This window comes from Hyalella azteca, unplaced genomic scaffold (assembly GCF_000764305.2).
Source record: "Hyalella azteca isolate HAZT.00-mixed unplaced genomic scaffold, Hazt_2.0.2 contig1933, whole genome shotgun sequence".
Lineage (NCBI taxonomy): Eukaryota > Metazoa > Arthropoda > Malacostraca > Amphipoda > Hyalellidae > Hyalella > Hyalella azteca.
Genome location: NW_025932225.1, coordinates 93,859 through 109,413, shown reverse-complemented (window position 1 = coordinate 109,413; position 15,555 = coordinate 93,859). Strand labels below are relative to the sequence as shown.

At 40.9% G+C, this 15,555-nt stretch overlaps 1 protein-coding gene across 3 annotated transcripts in view; it reads right to left on the bottom strand.

The window, feature by feature from the left end:
* Positions 1–6,856: 6,856 nt before the first annotated feature.
* LOC108667980 overlaps positions 6,857–15,555 on the bottom strand; it is a 60,242-nt gene continuing 51,543 nt past the window's right edge. For all 3 annotated transcript variants that reach the window (XM_047884532.1, XM_018155092.2, XM_047884526.1), the window contains exons 3-8: positions 13,304–13,452; positions 12,927–13,110; positions 12,467–12,607; positions 11,684–11,815; positions 10,891–11,028; positions 6,857–10,050 (exon numbers count right to left, since the gene is read on the bottom strand). In XM_047884532.1, coding sequence (XP_047740488.1) covers positions 8,467–10,050; positions 10,891–11,028; positions 11,684–11,815; positions 12,467–12,607; positions 12,927–13,110; positions 13,304–13,452 — 2,328 coding nt within the window. In that variant the 3' untranslated portion in view covers positions 6,857–8,466. The remainder of the gene's footprint in view (positions 10,051–10,890; positions 11,029–11,683; positions 11,816–12,466; positions 12,608–12,926; positions 13,111–13,303; positions 13,453–15,555) is intronic.

The following is a 15,555-nucleotide window of genomic DNA, read 5'->3' as shown; positions in this document are numbered from 1 at the left end:
GTGAGAGTGAGACAAAGGCGAGCGAGACCTGAAAGACGGCTGAAATTAAACACAAAAAACACAATGAACAACGCTAGCACATAGATCTCGGAATGGGTTCTAATTGATTGGTAATCGACAATTCAGAACAATTCGATAATAAGATAAACATTAAAATTTAACTGGAACTTTTTGGACAAATGCTTAGTTGCGTCTATTACTTATTGAGATACTGAACGACAGAGAATTAACAATTAATATGGGAGAAAAAACCTGACTGTTTAGCGATTAAAGAGATCTTATTGATTTGCCTCTGAGATTTGAGCATCTGATTATATGTCATATCATATGCCTTCTCACGCCTGTATGGCATGAGTGACTCACTCCTCACGCCCGTATGGCATGAGTCACTCACTCCTCCGCCCGTATGGCATGAGTCACTCACTCCTCACGCCCGTATGGCATGAGTCACTCACTCCTCACGCCCGTATGGCATGAGTCACTCACTCCTCACGCCTGTATGGCACGCGCCACTCACTCCTCACGCCCGTGTGGCACCTGATTTGAAACGACGAAATCAAAGCAAACTTATTCACGATCCTACTAGACTGAAACCTATACGAGATATTTATAGTGTGAAATAAAATGTAAAAATATGCAATTCTAGTCTATCAGCAATGAATGATTCGTTTCGATATCAATTTGCCTAAGCATTATACCGGAAATATCTGCCAAAAGAACGATTGAATACTGCCGCAGCCGCGACAATAGCAACGCGACACGAGCAGCTGAACGACAATTGTCAATAGACAATAGCAACAATTGACAATAGCAGAAATGTACAATAGCAGAAATGGACAATAGAAGAAGTTTACAATAGCAGAAATTGACAATAGCAGTAATTGACAATAGCAGAAATAGACAATAGCAGAAATAGACAATAGCAGAAAAAACAATAGCAGAAAATGACAATAGCAGAAATTGACAATAGCAGTAATTGACAATAGCAACAATTGACAATAGCAACAATTGACAATAGCAACAATTGACAATAACAGAAATTGACAATAGCAACAATTAATTGACAATAGCAAAAATTGACAATAGCAACAATTGACAATAGCAACAATTGACAATAACAANGTCTGCAGCGGCAGCCCCGGCAGTCTGCAGCTGCAGCATTACGGTCTGCAGCGGCAGCCCCGGCAGTCTGCAGCTGCAGCATTACGGTCTGCAGCGGCAGCCCCGGCAGTCTGCAGCTGCAGCATTACGGTCTGCAGCGGCAGCCCCGGCAGTCTGCAGCTGCAGCATTACGGTCTGCAGCGGCAGCCCCGGCAGTCTGCAGCTGCAGCATTACGGTCTGCAGCGGCAGCCCCGGCAGTCTGCAGCTGCAGCATTACGGTCTGCAGCGGCAGCCCCGGCAGTCTGCAGCTGCAGCATTACGGTCTGCAGCGGCAGCCCCGGCAGTCTGCAGCTGCAGCATTACGGTCTGCAGCGGCAGCCCCGGCAGTCTGCAGCTGCAGCATTACGGTCTGCAGCGGCAGCCCCGGCAGTCTGCAGCTGCAGCATTACGGTCTGCAGCGGCAGCCCCGGCAGTCTGCAGCTGCAGCATTACGGTCTGCAGCGGCAGCCCCGGCAGTCTGCTGCAGCAGCATTACGGTCTGCAGCGGCAGCCCCGGCAGTCTGCAGCTGCAGCATTACGGTCTGCAGCGGCAGCCCCGGCAGTCTGCAGCAGCATTACGGTCTGTAGCGGCAGCCCCGGCAGTCTGCAGCTGCAGCATTACGGTCTGCAGCGGCAGCCCCGGCAGTGTGCAGCTGCAGCCCCGGCAGTCTGCAGCTGCAGCATTACGGTCTGCAGCGGCAGCCCCGGCAGTCTGCAGCAGCAGCATTACGGTCTGCCGCAGCTCTATCGATTGCCCTACCCTCAGCAAGGCCGCGAACTCCTCCCAGGCACGAGGGTTTAACCCTCGGATACGGGGCTTACTAGCCGCAATCAGGGCTTACAGACACTACACAAAAGGCTCATTTTATAAGCGAAGGTTCACTACCGTAAACAAAAACACCTCTATTATTAGATAATGTTCGATGACCCAATCAATAAAGGGTTTAACGAATCAATAAAGGGCTCAAAATATAGATGGGGGTTCAACATATTCATTTTTAGTCGCCATGCTGCTTATTCCTGTATCAGTTTTATTAAAGGTTAGTTTATCAAGATGTTTTTACTATAGGCACTTTCTGTTCCCTATTGACTTATTTCATTATCATTATATGTTATTGTTCTATTGAGAGTAATATCGCCTATGTCGCCTGTGAAGCTTTTTAGCTTATATAGGCATTCACACGGAAGCATTTTGTATTTTTTTTTCACCAAATTCTCGATGGTCTCTTGCTATGTATTTTTTGTGTGCTCCGCTGTGAATAAATAATAGAGATTCACCATATCAATGAAGGTTCACCATAAAGGTTCAACATATCGATTGATAGTTCAACGTATCGATGGAAACTTCAACATATCAATGAAGGGTTCATCATATCAATTAAGGGCTCAAAATATAGATGGTGGTTTCAGCACACTGATGGAAAGTTCACCATATCAATGAAGGGTTCAACATATCGGTGGAGGGTTCAACATATCGATGGAAAGTTCAACATATAAATGAAGGATTAAATATACCAATAAAGGGATCAAAATATAGATGAAGGGTTCAATATACCAGTAAAGGGCTCAAAATATAGATGGAGGGTTAAACATATCAACGGAAGGTTCATCATATCAACGAATGTTTTCACTGATCGAGATCAAGAACAGTGTCCCAGTTTTCCGCGCGTGACGTCATCTCATCGATCGGTTCGTAAGTGTTGATTTGTTGATTTTTCAGCGCCGAAAACGACGCTGATAACGAAGCTGAAATAAAAAATCTCCCCCGCCGTTCGACGATCGTAATTGCAACATTGATTATCATAAAATTTTCATAGAGGTTTTGTAGAAATTTGTTCAGAAAAATTTTGTTGATAGTCTTACATGAATAGTAATCAAACTTGATAAAGTAATCTAGAGATGATTCAAGTGGTATAAAAAGTTCGAACATTTTGATTTCATGATCTAAGTCACTCGTAGTAAAAAAATTGAAAAGTAAAGTTGTACATGGAATTTAGTACAAGAATTTGACAAGCGCAGCCACAAAATATGAATAATTAAAACCCTCGAGTGAAATATGTTGCTTCTTGGCCTCTGCCTTCGCCTCATTCACAATTCCGGGAAGAGGAAAGGATCTGACATCACTCACGCTCGCCAGTCCCGGTTGTAAACCTGTTTATTTTTAACAAATAAATATATTTTCACTAACCGATATGTGGCAAATAAGTCGATAATTTTAAATTTAATTTTATCACGAACTATCGTGACGTCAATCTCGCTAATTTTTATCAATGCTGTGATAGTTTCCTTGGCCCAAAAAAAACACCCGGCTTCTGTACGACATTGAAAAATTTGACGCCCAATCACCTCGACGTCTGGAGTGGCACTGCGGCCACTGTCCGCACTTGGCAGGGCAAAACCCAACCAAGAGAAGCAACTAAGATCAATGATATTTGTAATTTCATAATCGTGACAAACAAGTTCCATGTCAGTCATGTAACTGGAGTCTTTTGAATCATGCAGCATGACTATCTATAAATCTCATTGTCGCAATCACATTGTGACAGAAGGCATAGAAAATTAATAGTAATTGTGACAGCCAGAATAATAGATTTCAAATTTGACGAACGAATCTCTAACGACAAAAGCTTGGAATGTAGAGGAAAATCGTACGAGCTACGATGCTTGAAAGCTCAAGGGCGATGAAGGGCCTTCTAATTCATATGTGTTTCTTACAATATGTGAAAGGAACTTACTTGATTTGCCAGTCATAATGTGAGCACAACCAGCGCTCCTCAATCGTCGCCATGGAAACACAATTAAATTTGGGAATAGAGGTAAACTAGAAATAAAATAATATACATTTAAAAATTACTTTCTAAAGACAACACTTCTAAAGAATCCAGTGTCACCAATGTTACAGATGTACAATGAATTTCTCATTTTACTTTCGAATATTAAAAAAATTATGTTACAATTTTTTATATATATTTTTTTCCCAAAATTATTTATTCTGTCAATTGATTCATGCATTGCCTCCGACTTCACACAAGTGTGCAAAATATCAGATCAAGTGGACAGGTAAAAGTGTGTCAAATATCAGTTATAAGATTTGTAGCTGACAAAATTATTTTTTCAATTTTTTTATATCGAAAAATATTTTTTTTTCAATTTTGAAAATAATTTTTTTTTTGTCATTTGATTCATGCATTGTCTCCAACTGTACGCAAGTGTGCAAAATTTCAGATCGATAGGATAAGTAGAAGTGTGTTAAATTTCGATTATAAGATTTGAAGCAGACAGACAGACAGACAGACAGACAGACAAACAACAAGAAGTGAAGTTAAAGAGAAGTGTTGTAATAATAAATAAAACAACGCCGGTTAATTTAAAAATAGAATTCTTGAGTAAATAGAGAGAACCTCAATTCGGACCGACGTAAATTATAAGTTTCAGATACTGGTCCAATCTTGAAAATATTCATTATGTCTAAAAAATATTTTTGCTCGATCATGATATCTTCTTATACATTCCGTGTCAGAGATAGATAATTTCTGCAACCTCTGCACAGGCTTGAAGATTCTCAGATGGATCTTGACTAAATTCATTCCGTCCAACATAAAATAATTTAACTTATGTAGTTGGTGCCTCTTCTAGTTGTGCCTTATATTCCTACTAGCTCATATATGAATTCCTTCAGCAAATTAAAGAGTAATTACTAGTTTATTCGGCCGCATGCAAATGTTCAACAGGAACGAATAAATCTACGGACTTTGAAACCAGTATTTAAATAACCTGATACGATGCCATTTGTTCCGCTGACTTCGCGGCACAGCCTTTACGTCGACCTGGTGCCGTGACTCTCATGTCTGTATTTCACATTAAGTTTTCTTTAATTAACACCATTAGCTTGACTGTATTTCAAAACTATTAATTTATCTTACAGCACACACTCCATTGCGCGCAGTTCTCCCGAGCCGCCTATTTATCTAATGTCGGAAATAATAAAGTGTTGTGCTGTCTTATTTACGTTGCCATCAGGATTGTTATTTGCCAGAAAATTTGTGATGAAAATTGATCAGTAGTTTTGGTAGATCATTCTGGTTAGTCGCAAGATATGCAATACTAGAGGAAGAAGTGGTATTATTTCCACATATTCTTAATCGACGTAGGATTACCAACACAAGAATTCCATTAAATTATTTATTGACCTTAAATTATTCATGGAAATGAACGCTGAGAAAACGTATCAGACTCCACAGCAATAATCAGGCATTACAATATTGCTGTTTCTCACGTAATTACAGTTTCCGTCTACATGAAAAACACGAAAAAAACTACCTGTCATTTACAAGCAAAGCAATCATACGAAATAAAGTCCATTCATAACTGCTTAATAAAAACAAAAAATTTGCCGTTCGTATTGGACCGGAAATTATTCCTGCCTCTTGCTGGACGCCAGCAATCAGGAGAGAAACGAAGATTACTGTTACATCCACGCCGAACAAAAGAAATACTGAGACAAATTCATGATAGTGAATGAATAATCGTGGCAATGATAAAAAAACATCTTCCATTAAATGAGGATTATAGATGAAAACTTTAATACTGTCAAGTGGAGGCAAATTGAGTCGTTTTGAACAGTGAAAAATCTATATGAATAGATTTTAGTATTGGAAATAACTGTTGGAGAATTTTTGAAAGCGTCTTCACGAGGTTAATTGCTCCGAGCTTTGGAAATGAGCAAGTCCCGTAAACTAAAATTATATTTTAGAAATGCAATGTAAAAGTGGTTTAAGTAACCGAGAACTAAAATAGGAGATTGTTGCTTTCCTTTGAACATTTAGAAAAAGAAACTGAGAACGTGAAATTTCATTATTTCCGAATCAAAAACGTACATTTAGGAAGAATCATGAACAAAGTTCGGGCACACGTTTACATCCAAAAGGTTGCAGGATAGGTACTCGTAGTCCAGAGGTCTTCTGAATCCTAAGAATCCAAAGTTCTGAGGATCCCTTGGATCCTATGGCTTGCAGAATTCTCAGGCAAGTTTTCAGGATTTCCAGGATTCACAGGATCAGCAAGATCCTAAGCTTAGGTCCCTGAACTATACAGAGAGAAGGACTAATTACTAATTATCTTAGCTGAAGATAATAGCGGACTAATGCACAGAGGTAAACTGTATGTCAATTTAATGGTACGCTAGTATTACAAAATACAACTTCCATCAGGAATATTTGGTTACAGATATTCAGCTGCGGGACCACATTTAGGATAGGAGCGACAAATTGTTGCTTCAGATGAGCCAGGGAAAGAATCTGTATTTAACTAAACACGAATAAAGTAGCGAGGCTGAGAGAGTTAGAGTGAAGCATACGTCACACTAGAATTTTCACAGTATGACTCAGAAAGTTTAAGAATAGATGATAATATTTAATTAAATAGCTTCAATATTAAGAGTTGTAGGTATGGAACTATTGAATAGTTCTAAAGAACATGCTGCAAAAAATAAGATTTTAATGCGAGGATGAACTGGCTACTAAAAAAATATATAAATTGCAATACGCTGAAGAGCACCCAAGCTCGGATTTGGGCACATGCTGAAAAAGTACATGGACATTTCTGAAAATCAGTTCAGTTTTGAAGCTGGATTGAAGGATATTTTATATGGCAATATTTTTCTACGCAGACTGAAAAATTATACTTAATTTTAAAAATCCGACGCAATTGAAAAGATTAATTAAAAATTAATATTAACCAATTAAAGCAAATTTAATTCTAAAAGCGTTGTTCTTGACCTGGCGTTGACAAGAATCTCCGTGAAAATTATTTATGGCACAGCAATAAAATCTAGAGTATATTTGCTTGAACAAACCAGATTTCATTTAACCATTATTTAAACAAGGGTGGTAATTTCATTCAACATTATTTTCTGTCAATGAAATAAAAAAAACTAAGCTGGTTTAAAGAATTTTGCCCAGACAACGAACGTTACGACAGTTCCATATTTTGAACAGAAGCAGTTAGAAAAATGATTAAACATGCACGAAGAAGTTTTTCCTGAGACGGACACAGAAAAACTACTGAAAATGTAGATGAAATTTCTGTAAATGAAGAAAAAATTCCTGCAGATATAGCAAAAAATCCGTGACGCTCTCAACGCAAGCTAAATATGACAAAGTTGATTAACAGCCACGTTAAGATGAACAGCTCCCTAAAAATTAACTAAAAATCTTAAGTACGACTCGAAGTACGAATTAAATGGAGACGATTGGAGATACTGGAGAAATATTGACTATGAGGAAAGGTCTTCGGTTAAGCTAAGAGATGGGCTGAAGTAATTCTAAAGACTTTCCTGTCTAGGGAATTTTAATTCCATGTAAGGCAGGAACATCTTTAAACTTGATGACATTTCAGCCGATCTCCTTCACAGTAGAACCTCAACTGATCCTTACAAACAAAAATGTGCCTTGATCTTGCACAGTTGAAAAAGATCTCGATTGGCTCCCATTGAAGGAAAACCAGACTTTTTCCGGAAAAAACACAAAAGCTCAGCGAGTCCGCAGAATATATGAACGAAAAATATCTTGGGTGATTCTGAAAAGCATACCTAGCTAATTTTGAAAAGAATTTCTTAGTAATACAGTAAAGCATCCCTAGGCTATTCTGTGAAACATGAACTAAAAGCAGGCATGAATCAACGAACTTAGGCTACAAACTATACACATATGCAAATATACAAATAACACAGGTAGTTATATACACTGGATTTTCGATACAAATGAATTTAAAACCATTTTCTCTCTCCAGTCCTTTCTGATCTCAAGACCATAGCGAGAACCTGGTATTCCTGAAAAATTTTGCCTCGGTAAATATGAACATAAACAACTAAAAATGTTATCTAGAAACATGAATTCACTGACCAAAAAATAAAAAAAATATTGAATGGATGAATGTTAGTATCCGAATATTGAGCTGAGAAACAATGAGTCGTTCAATACGGCTCTCCTCTTTACAATAATATTCTGAACATTTCTGCCAAATGAAAGTTTGCCCAAAATGGAAACAAAAACACTGACAAAAAATCTTTTAACCAAAGGCTTCTGTCAAATCTTCTCAGAAGACACAATTTCCGCAGAATTTTCCGTGGCATCCATGACGAGTTACTCAACAATTCATAAACATCATCAGTACAGGATTGACTAAGCAATAAATTAGAGAGCCATTCACGGTCGCAAAATCTTGTCAAATGGGTAAATAGGTAAAACATTAGGTAACCCAGCAGCAACGACAAAATCCACTTACTCTTTATTACTACATAAAAACTGAGGAACTGAAAGAATCCCTTATTTTCTCCTGTTAGCAGCTCGCTCTATCTGAGCTTTGAGTACTTGCGCGTAGCTCGCTTCTAGTTTCCGAAATTTTGCTAACTCTGCGCTGGGCAGGCAGATTTTTGGCTGAGGAGCCGCCTTTTTGGGGCTCGGGGCGACCGAAAAGTTCATCTTGTTTGGCCGTGACTCAGGGTTTACTTCGCCGAACTTGTGCTGAAGTCTCTGAAAGTGACTCGTGTAAACGCCGCTCGAAGGTCTCTGTCTTAGAGCCTCGCCACCAAATGAACTTTGAGATGGAATGTTGCCGAGTTCATCAAGGGAGGTAATTTTGACATGAGTTCGGGATTTGCTGCTGTTGCGGGAACGATTTCTCTTGTTCTTGCGTTTGTTTTGGAGCTGCCGGTGGCGCTCGCACAGATCCATCAGATCCACCTTAGACCCAATAATTTTTGGCGGTGGTTCTCGTTCGTTTAGCTGCGACTTGAGCTCCTTTTCAGGACGCGAATTTGCTTTCTTTTTGGGAGACACCGAAGTCGATGCCACAGACCTCACTGCGTTGGCAGAGTTCAGCTCATTTTGTTTTAGCAGCGCTAATTCAGCTTTACTTTTGGGCTGCTGGCGTTTCCGTCTCCGTTGCTTGCTTGATGAACGCGAACTTGAGGAAGTATTGCTTAAATCCAGGGAATTAGGACGCGCAAGTTTGCCTGTCAAATGCGAAGTCTCGTCACTATTATCCTTCGGATTCAAGCACTCGGTGGAAGCAGTAGTAAAACTCGAGTTTTCGTCGTTTCCGGACAATGTTTGCAGCACGGACTCATCCGCCTCTGGGTCACCCACAGCTGTGGACCCACTCATTGTGGTAGATACTTCATCATCATTGCCAGTTGAGTCACAGACTTTCGAGGATTCGCAAGGTTCCTCAGCCGTAGCCCGCTCCGGAGACGAAACGAGATGTTCACCGTCTGAAACATTTTCATTCTTTTTCAGGACTGTGAATATCTCGTTGAACAACTCCTTAAAATTGGGTGCGGCTTGGAATCTGTTCTCGCAGGGATTGATGGGCGAAGTCAGGTCTAAAATGGTATCCATTTCGTGTACCTCAACGATTGGCGTCAACTCATCCATCCGATTCAGATGCGTTAGTTCAGTCTGGGTAGTCTTGTTACTAAGTCGACTTTCACCTTCCGAGAAGCCACTAGACGAAGTTTCCACTTCAGAAAACTCTTCTAAATTACTTTTTGGTCTATGGGTAGTACCAGTGATGCCACATGAACATTTGGAACATCGTTGACATTTTCGTAGCACATCCTCGTTAGTACCATTGCCGGGTAGAACCATGCTCATGGGTCCTGACATATCCTCGGCCTCGGAGGTGATATACACGCCGTTCTCAGCGTCATGTTGGGCCTTCATCATCTCGGCGCGGTCCCTCTCATCACCCGCTTTCAGAAGCTCTTGATACTTGTCGATGAGTAGCTGGTACTGCGCGTCCAGCTCCGACAGGAGGGAGTTGTGGGGCACTTCGCTGCCATCAGTGAGGGGCGACGTCATGGTCGAGTTCCCGTGACTCATTACTTGACCCATCGACGCCAGCGACTCCTGTAATAATAAGTTGGGTTAGCCTGGGGAAAAGTCATGGAGAAAATCTACGGTAAATCTAGTCTCGTGATGGTCGAGTGGTATATATTACCGAGGATGGAACAGAGTTGGGGTTCGGATCCCACTAACAACTGTGAAAATCTAGGTTGAAAGAGGCAAAGGTGCAAAGAAGTTGAGAATTAGATACAGACCGAAATGGCACAATCATAGCCGACAAAACTGCATTATGTTAAATTATTATATCAATACGTCATGAAAAAGACATGTCGTGGGAGAGGCTAGAGCACCGATCAGCACCGTCGGCACCGGTTCATTGCCATCACCGTCTGCACCGGTTCAGTGGCAGCACTGCTGCACCGGTTCAGTGTCAGCACTGCTGCACCGGTTCAGTGTCAGCACTGCTGCACCGGTTCGGTGGCAGCACTGCTGCACCGGTTCAGTGTCAGCACTGCTGCACCGGTTCAGTGTCAGCACTGCAGCACCGGTTCAGTGTCAGCACTGCTGCACCGGTTCGGTGGCAGCACTGCAGCACCAGTTCAGTGTCAGCACCGTCAGCACCGGTTCAGTGTCAACACCGTTAGCACCAGTTCAGCGTCATCACCGTCTGCGCCGGTTCAGCGTCAGCAATGCTGCACCGGTTCTGTGTCAGCACCATCAGCACCGGTTCAGTGTCAGCACTGCTGCACCGGTTCAGTGTCAGCACTGCTGCACCGGTTCAGTGTCAGCACTGCAGCACCGGTTCAGTGACAGCACTGCTGCACCGGTTCGGTGGCAGCACTGCAGCACCAGTTCAGCGACAGCACCGTCAGCACCGGTTCAGCGTCAGCACCGTCAGCTCACCTGACTGCCGTACGCCAGGACGCCGTTAGCAAGTCTAACGAGGCAGCCGCCGCGGTCGCTCGTCATTGAGTAGTCGTCCTCGATGCTCTCGTCGAACACCGTCGGGCTCGTCGACACGTCACCGCCGTTGCACAAACACTGCACACCAACAAGAAGAGTTTAGCTGACGCTATAACGGCACAAACACTGGGCAATTTTGTTTACTCAGCGTTTCTTTGGCACAATCGCTGCAAAATAAGAGAGTTTAGTCAGCGTTTCCGTGGCACAAAAACTGTAAACCTACAAGAGATTAGCTGACGATTTAGTGACAGACACTGGGCGAAATACAAGTTTACTCAGCTTCTCGTTGCACAGGCACTGAAATTATCAGGGTTTAGTTAATTTTATATAGTAAGAGACAAGAGAAAATGTATAGGCCCCGCAGCCAGCATTACCATATTAAACAGCAGCGCTCATACGCGTACCTACAGGAAAAATGATTGCTTGTGGAAAATTGAAGACAACGTCTGGCCTTCTACACACGCTACTGCATTGCATTATCCTTTCGATATGCAAGATATTTATACTAAGAGTTGTAGTATACTATCCTTACTTACAATAAGAAAAATTCAGTATAAATAGTTTTTTCATTGAGATGCAATGTGGTTAAACAGAGAGTTTTATTCTATATGAGTAATTCAACACTTAGTCATCTTTTCACATACCGCCAAAAAAAGCTGACCATTGATCGCGGCACTGGTCACTTATTCTGATTGATTTAAATCCGTTTTGTGTTAGGCATAATAATGCTAACCTTGCGACACACGCGATGCTTGGCATCATCCTCCCTGTCCTCGTCCAGCGCATCCAACTCCTGCCGCAGCGTTGCAGGAACCGCCTGCCGCTCCTGCAACTCAGCGACTTGCTGCAAGACAGCATCGTGCTCCTGCAACACAGGATCACATTAATATTGGCAATTAACACATGTATTCAATAACGCCAACCTTAAAGTCAATAACTCCAAAAATTTGTAGTCTGCGTTTAAGCTCAATAACTTTACGCTAAGGTATGTGTTAGGCGTGAATCACGAACGACAGGCAGCTATAATTTTATATGCGCAAAATTACAGTAACAACATTGAACAAGGTTCATCAAATACCATGAGACAAGTTCATTTCTCGAATATTTTCAAAAATTTCGTAACCATTCTGAATTATTGAAATTCAGAATCGCAATTATTACTGATGATGGATAAATCGAACGTGAAATACAATCTGATTCATCCTTTATTGACAAATCGTTGAGAATTAATCTTGTTTAATTAAACCTAGTAGTAATGAAGAATTAAAACTGTACCTGTACTCGGTAGGATTATAACGTTACAAGATTATGTAGTCTGACTAGAGTTAAATAAAAATATCCAAATTTAGAGTGTATAATATTAAGATATATCACCTTGGCGAGTGCGTATAGTTCCGTCTCGACGTCGTCGCGCTTGCGAGTCTACGCGTCGAGTTTTGCTCTGAGTTCCTTGACATATATCACCTTATATTAAAGTATTGACCTTATATTAAAGTATTATATTAAGATATATCACCTTGGCGAGCGCGTATAGTTCGGTCTCAACCTCGTCGCGCTTGCGAGTCTCCGCGTCCAGTTTGGCTCTGAGTTCCTTGAGTTGCGCGGCCAGCTGCTCCGTGACGTCGTCCCCTTCTTCGTCGCCGCTAGAACGCTCGTCCTGATTAACGATTTCAATTACAAATAATCCTTAAGACGTGATGAAAGACTTAAAATATAAACATAATTTTAGAAAAGAACATTATTGTTATAGTATTGTCGAATATTAACTGCATTTTAGTGTTTGTATATTAAAATTATTCGTTTCGTCACCAAGTGATCATCTTCAATAAGTACATCTTCACTATCGTGACCAAGCTTTCACCACAATGAAATGTAAATTAATTTTGTGGTTGTGGCTTTATTTCGCGTCTCATGCTATATTGATATTAAAATTTAAATACAACTAAAATATATTTTTTGAAGATATATATTTCTACCTGGTTGGAGTTCTCGCACGACATCGAGCGCCTAAAGAGGCCATCCTCCACGCGCCTCTTGAGCCTCCCACGCGCGGCGGTGAGACCGGCGGTCCTGGCCTCGTCTACGGACCGCTGCAGCTCCAGGTTGCGGGCCTCCAGCCCCTCCATGGCGGTCTGCAGGCTCTCGATGGTACTCTGCAGGCTGTAACAGTCCAGACATGTTAATAATCAACACAGATGCAGCCTCTCGAAGATTTTCCACATCCACACCAAAGACACATTTTAAATTCCGACATATATATGGTCCGCAGCTAAATTTTAATGCTAATTATCCCGATACTGAATTTTTTTTTCATAACCGTAGCAAGTATTCAAGGGAAATTGCTGGCACGAACCTTTTAATAGTGCGGCGGTCATGGGCCGCTTGCATGGCGAGCCTGGCGTTGTCCTTCTCGAACTCCTGCATGGACACCTCGAGCTTCTCGTACACCGTGAGACGCGTGTCGTTCACCACGCGCAGAGCCGCCGTCTGACGGTTCAGGTACTGCAACATGCAAACATATTACATTTAAATCATTGAAGATGCAAATATATTACATTTAAATGTTGGCATTGAAGATGCAAACATATAACATCTGAAACATTAGCATCGAAGATGCAAACGTATAACATTTAAAATATACTGGCTTTGGAGATGCAAATGCACAAAGTATAAAACACTGGCTTTGAAGATGCAAACACATAACGTTTTCAACATTCACCTTTAAAGGAGATAACATATAATTTTCAAAATATTAACTTGAAGAATGGAAGTAGGGCGTAGGTAGTGGGTATTGTTGTCACGCCGACATTAATTAGAAGTTATAATTTAGAACGTAAATGCTTGTCAAATTTAACACTGTACCTAAACAAGAAAAAAAAACACGTACAATTTAATATTGTACACGATATATTTTTTCTAGTGAGTAGAAAATATTCACACTGATTAATTATTTAATTAGAAATGAGCAACCAATTTCATGATCATCATTGTAGAGCCACATAATGATGATCGTGTACTCGACTTCCCGATCTAACGACGATATTGATGGCCGATGACCCACACGAGTGCCTTTACGTCTCTTTATTCAGGGCATGTACATTGTACAGTGGCAATATAAGCACTGGTACGTCACTTGTCATTTAGAGACCGCAAGAAGTGACAGGAAACTTGGAGCAGTAGTCCGAAATTGAGATAATTAGCAGCGCCTAATATTGGGAGCAGCGAGCAAGCATGTCAGCTCGACATAGCATCACGTAGTGACCGACTTAGCGGGAAATTCTTGTAGTTTGGCGCGTCCGTGTGAAGCTTGGCGCGCTTTCTGATGACCTCAGCAAGCAACGATCATAAATTAATAAACACAGATGAAATTTTAACTTTGAATTTATTTGAATTTAAATTGTTATATCAAGAGGCTCCATTTCAGATCATTAGTGGTTTATCAAGTTTTTCACGCTCTAAAATTCATCATAAAATCCTTGGAGTTAGTTGTTTCAAATTCAAGTTCAAAGCAAATAAAAATTTGAAGTAACTTAAATAGATAACTCATATTTGAAGTGCCATCCTGTGTTGTAGATATACTATACCAAATCCATTACAGTACAAGTATGGAAATATGTATTAAACCAATGTTTCCCTTCAATGTTCCCCAGTTAACACTCATTTCACGCAGGGATTCTCACCGCGGGCCAGTCAAGGTTTCCCAAGGTAGGCATGATGAACGGTGACAGTCGAGAACGGGACTGGCGCTACAAAGGAAGTTCACATCCAAAAGTGTCAGAAAGAATCTTTGTCGGGAAATATAAGGAGTGACTCGCAATTACATTGTCAAATAAAAGAACTAAATCGTTATTTAGGAACAGAAACCAGGCTGCTAGACGAGTATGCGGTGCACGTATAGGCCTCTTCCGCAAGTTTATAACTGCAGGGAGGTTAAATGGGACTGTGTGGGTGATGAATTAGAGCTATCAAGAGGACAGTTACGTAGGTTGCTGAAAAAAGCGCTTAACATGCGCGGGCAAGCAAACACAATCAAGAAAACTTAAACCTTTCACATCGCCTGTTTATTGTTTTAACTTGACCATTCAGTCGAAAACGTGAAATAATTTATGTAGAGAAAAGATCGTAGAATAAATAATTATTAATCCATATGAGTTACTAGTTTTACGGGTTACACACATTTGTAGGCATCCAATATACATTTCATACAGTATATATTCCAACAAGTTCATTTGAAAACATTTTAAACCTTTTTGTAACGATATTGCAAGGGTACTTCCTCTCATTGTTGTAGTTTTTTATACGTGTCAGTTCATCAGCAGTAACCCAGGAACCGTAACACACAATATACGACAGAAACCGTCGCAACTAAACGTACATTCAGCCATGTAGTTTGAAGGCTTGCTAAATGTTTACACTTCTCTCTGTAATCGTTGCTATTATTCACAGTAGAATTTTCTTGTCATCGTTAAATCGTGCAAATAGTGTACGAATTTCTACAGCTATTATCTCCACCTAGGCGAACCCACAGCCTAGCTCATCAACACCATGCACGATCGCTTCCATATACGAGCATCATTCAGTTCTTATCTAAACAAATAATAAATT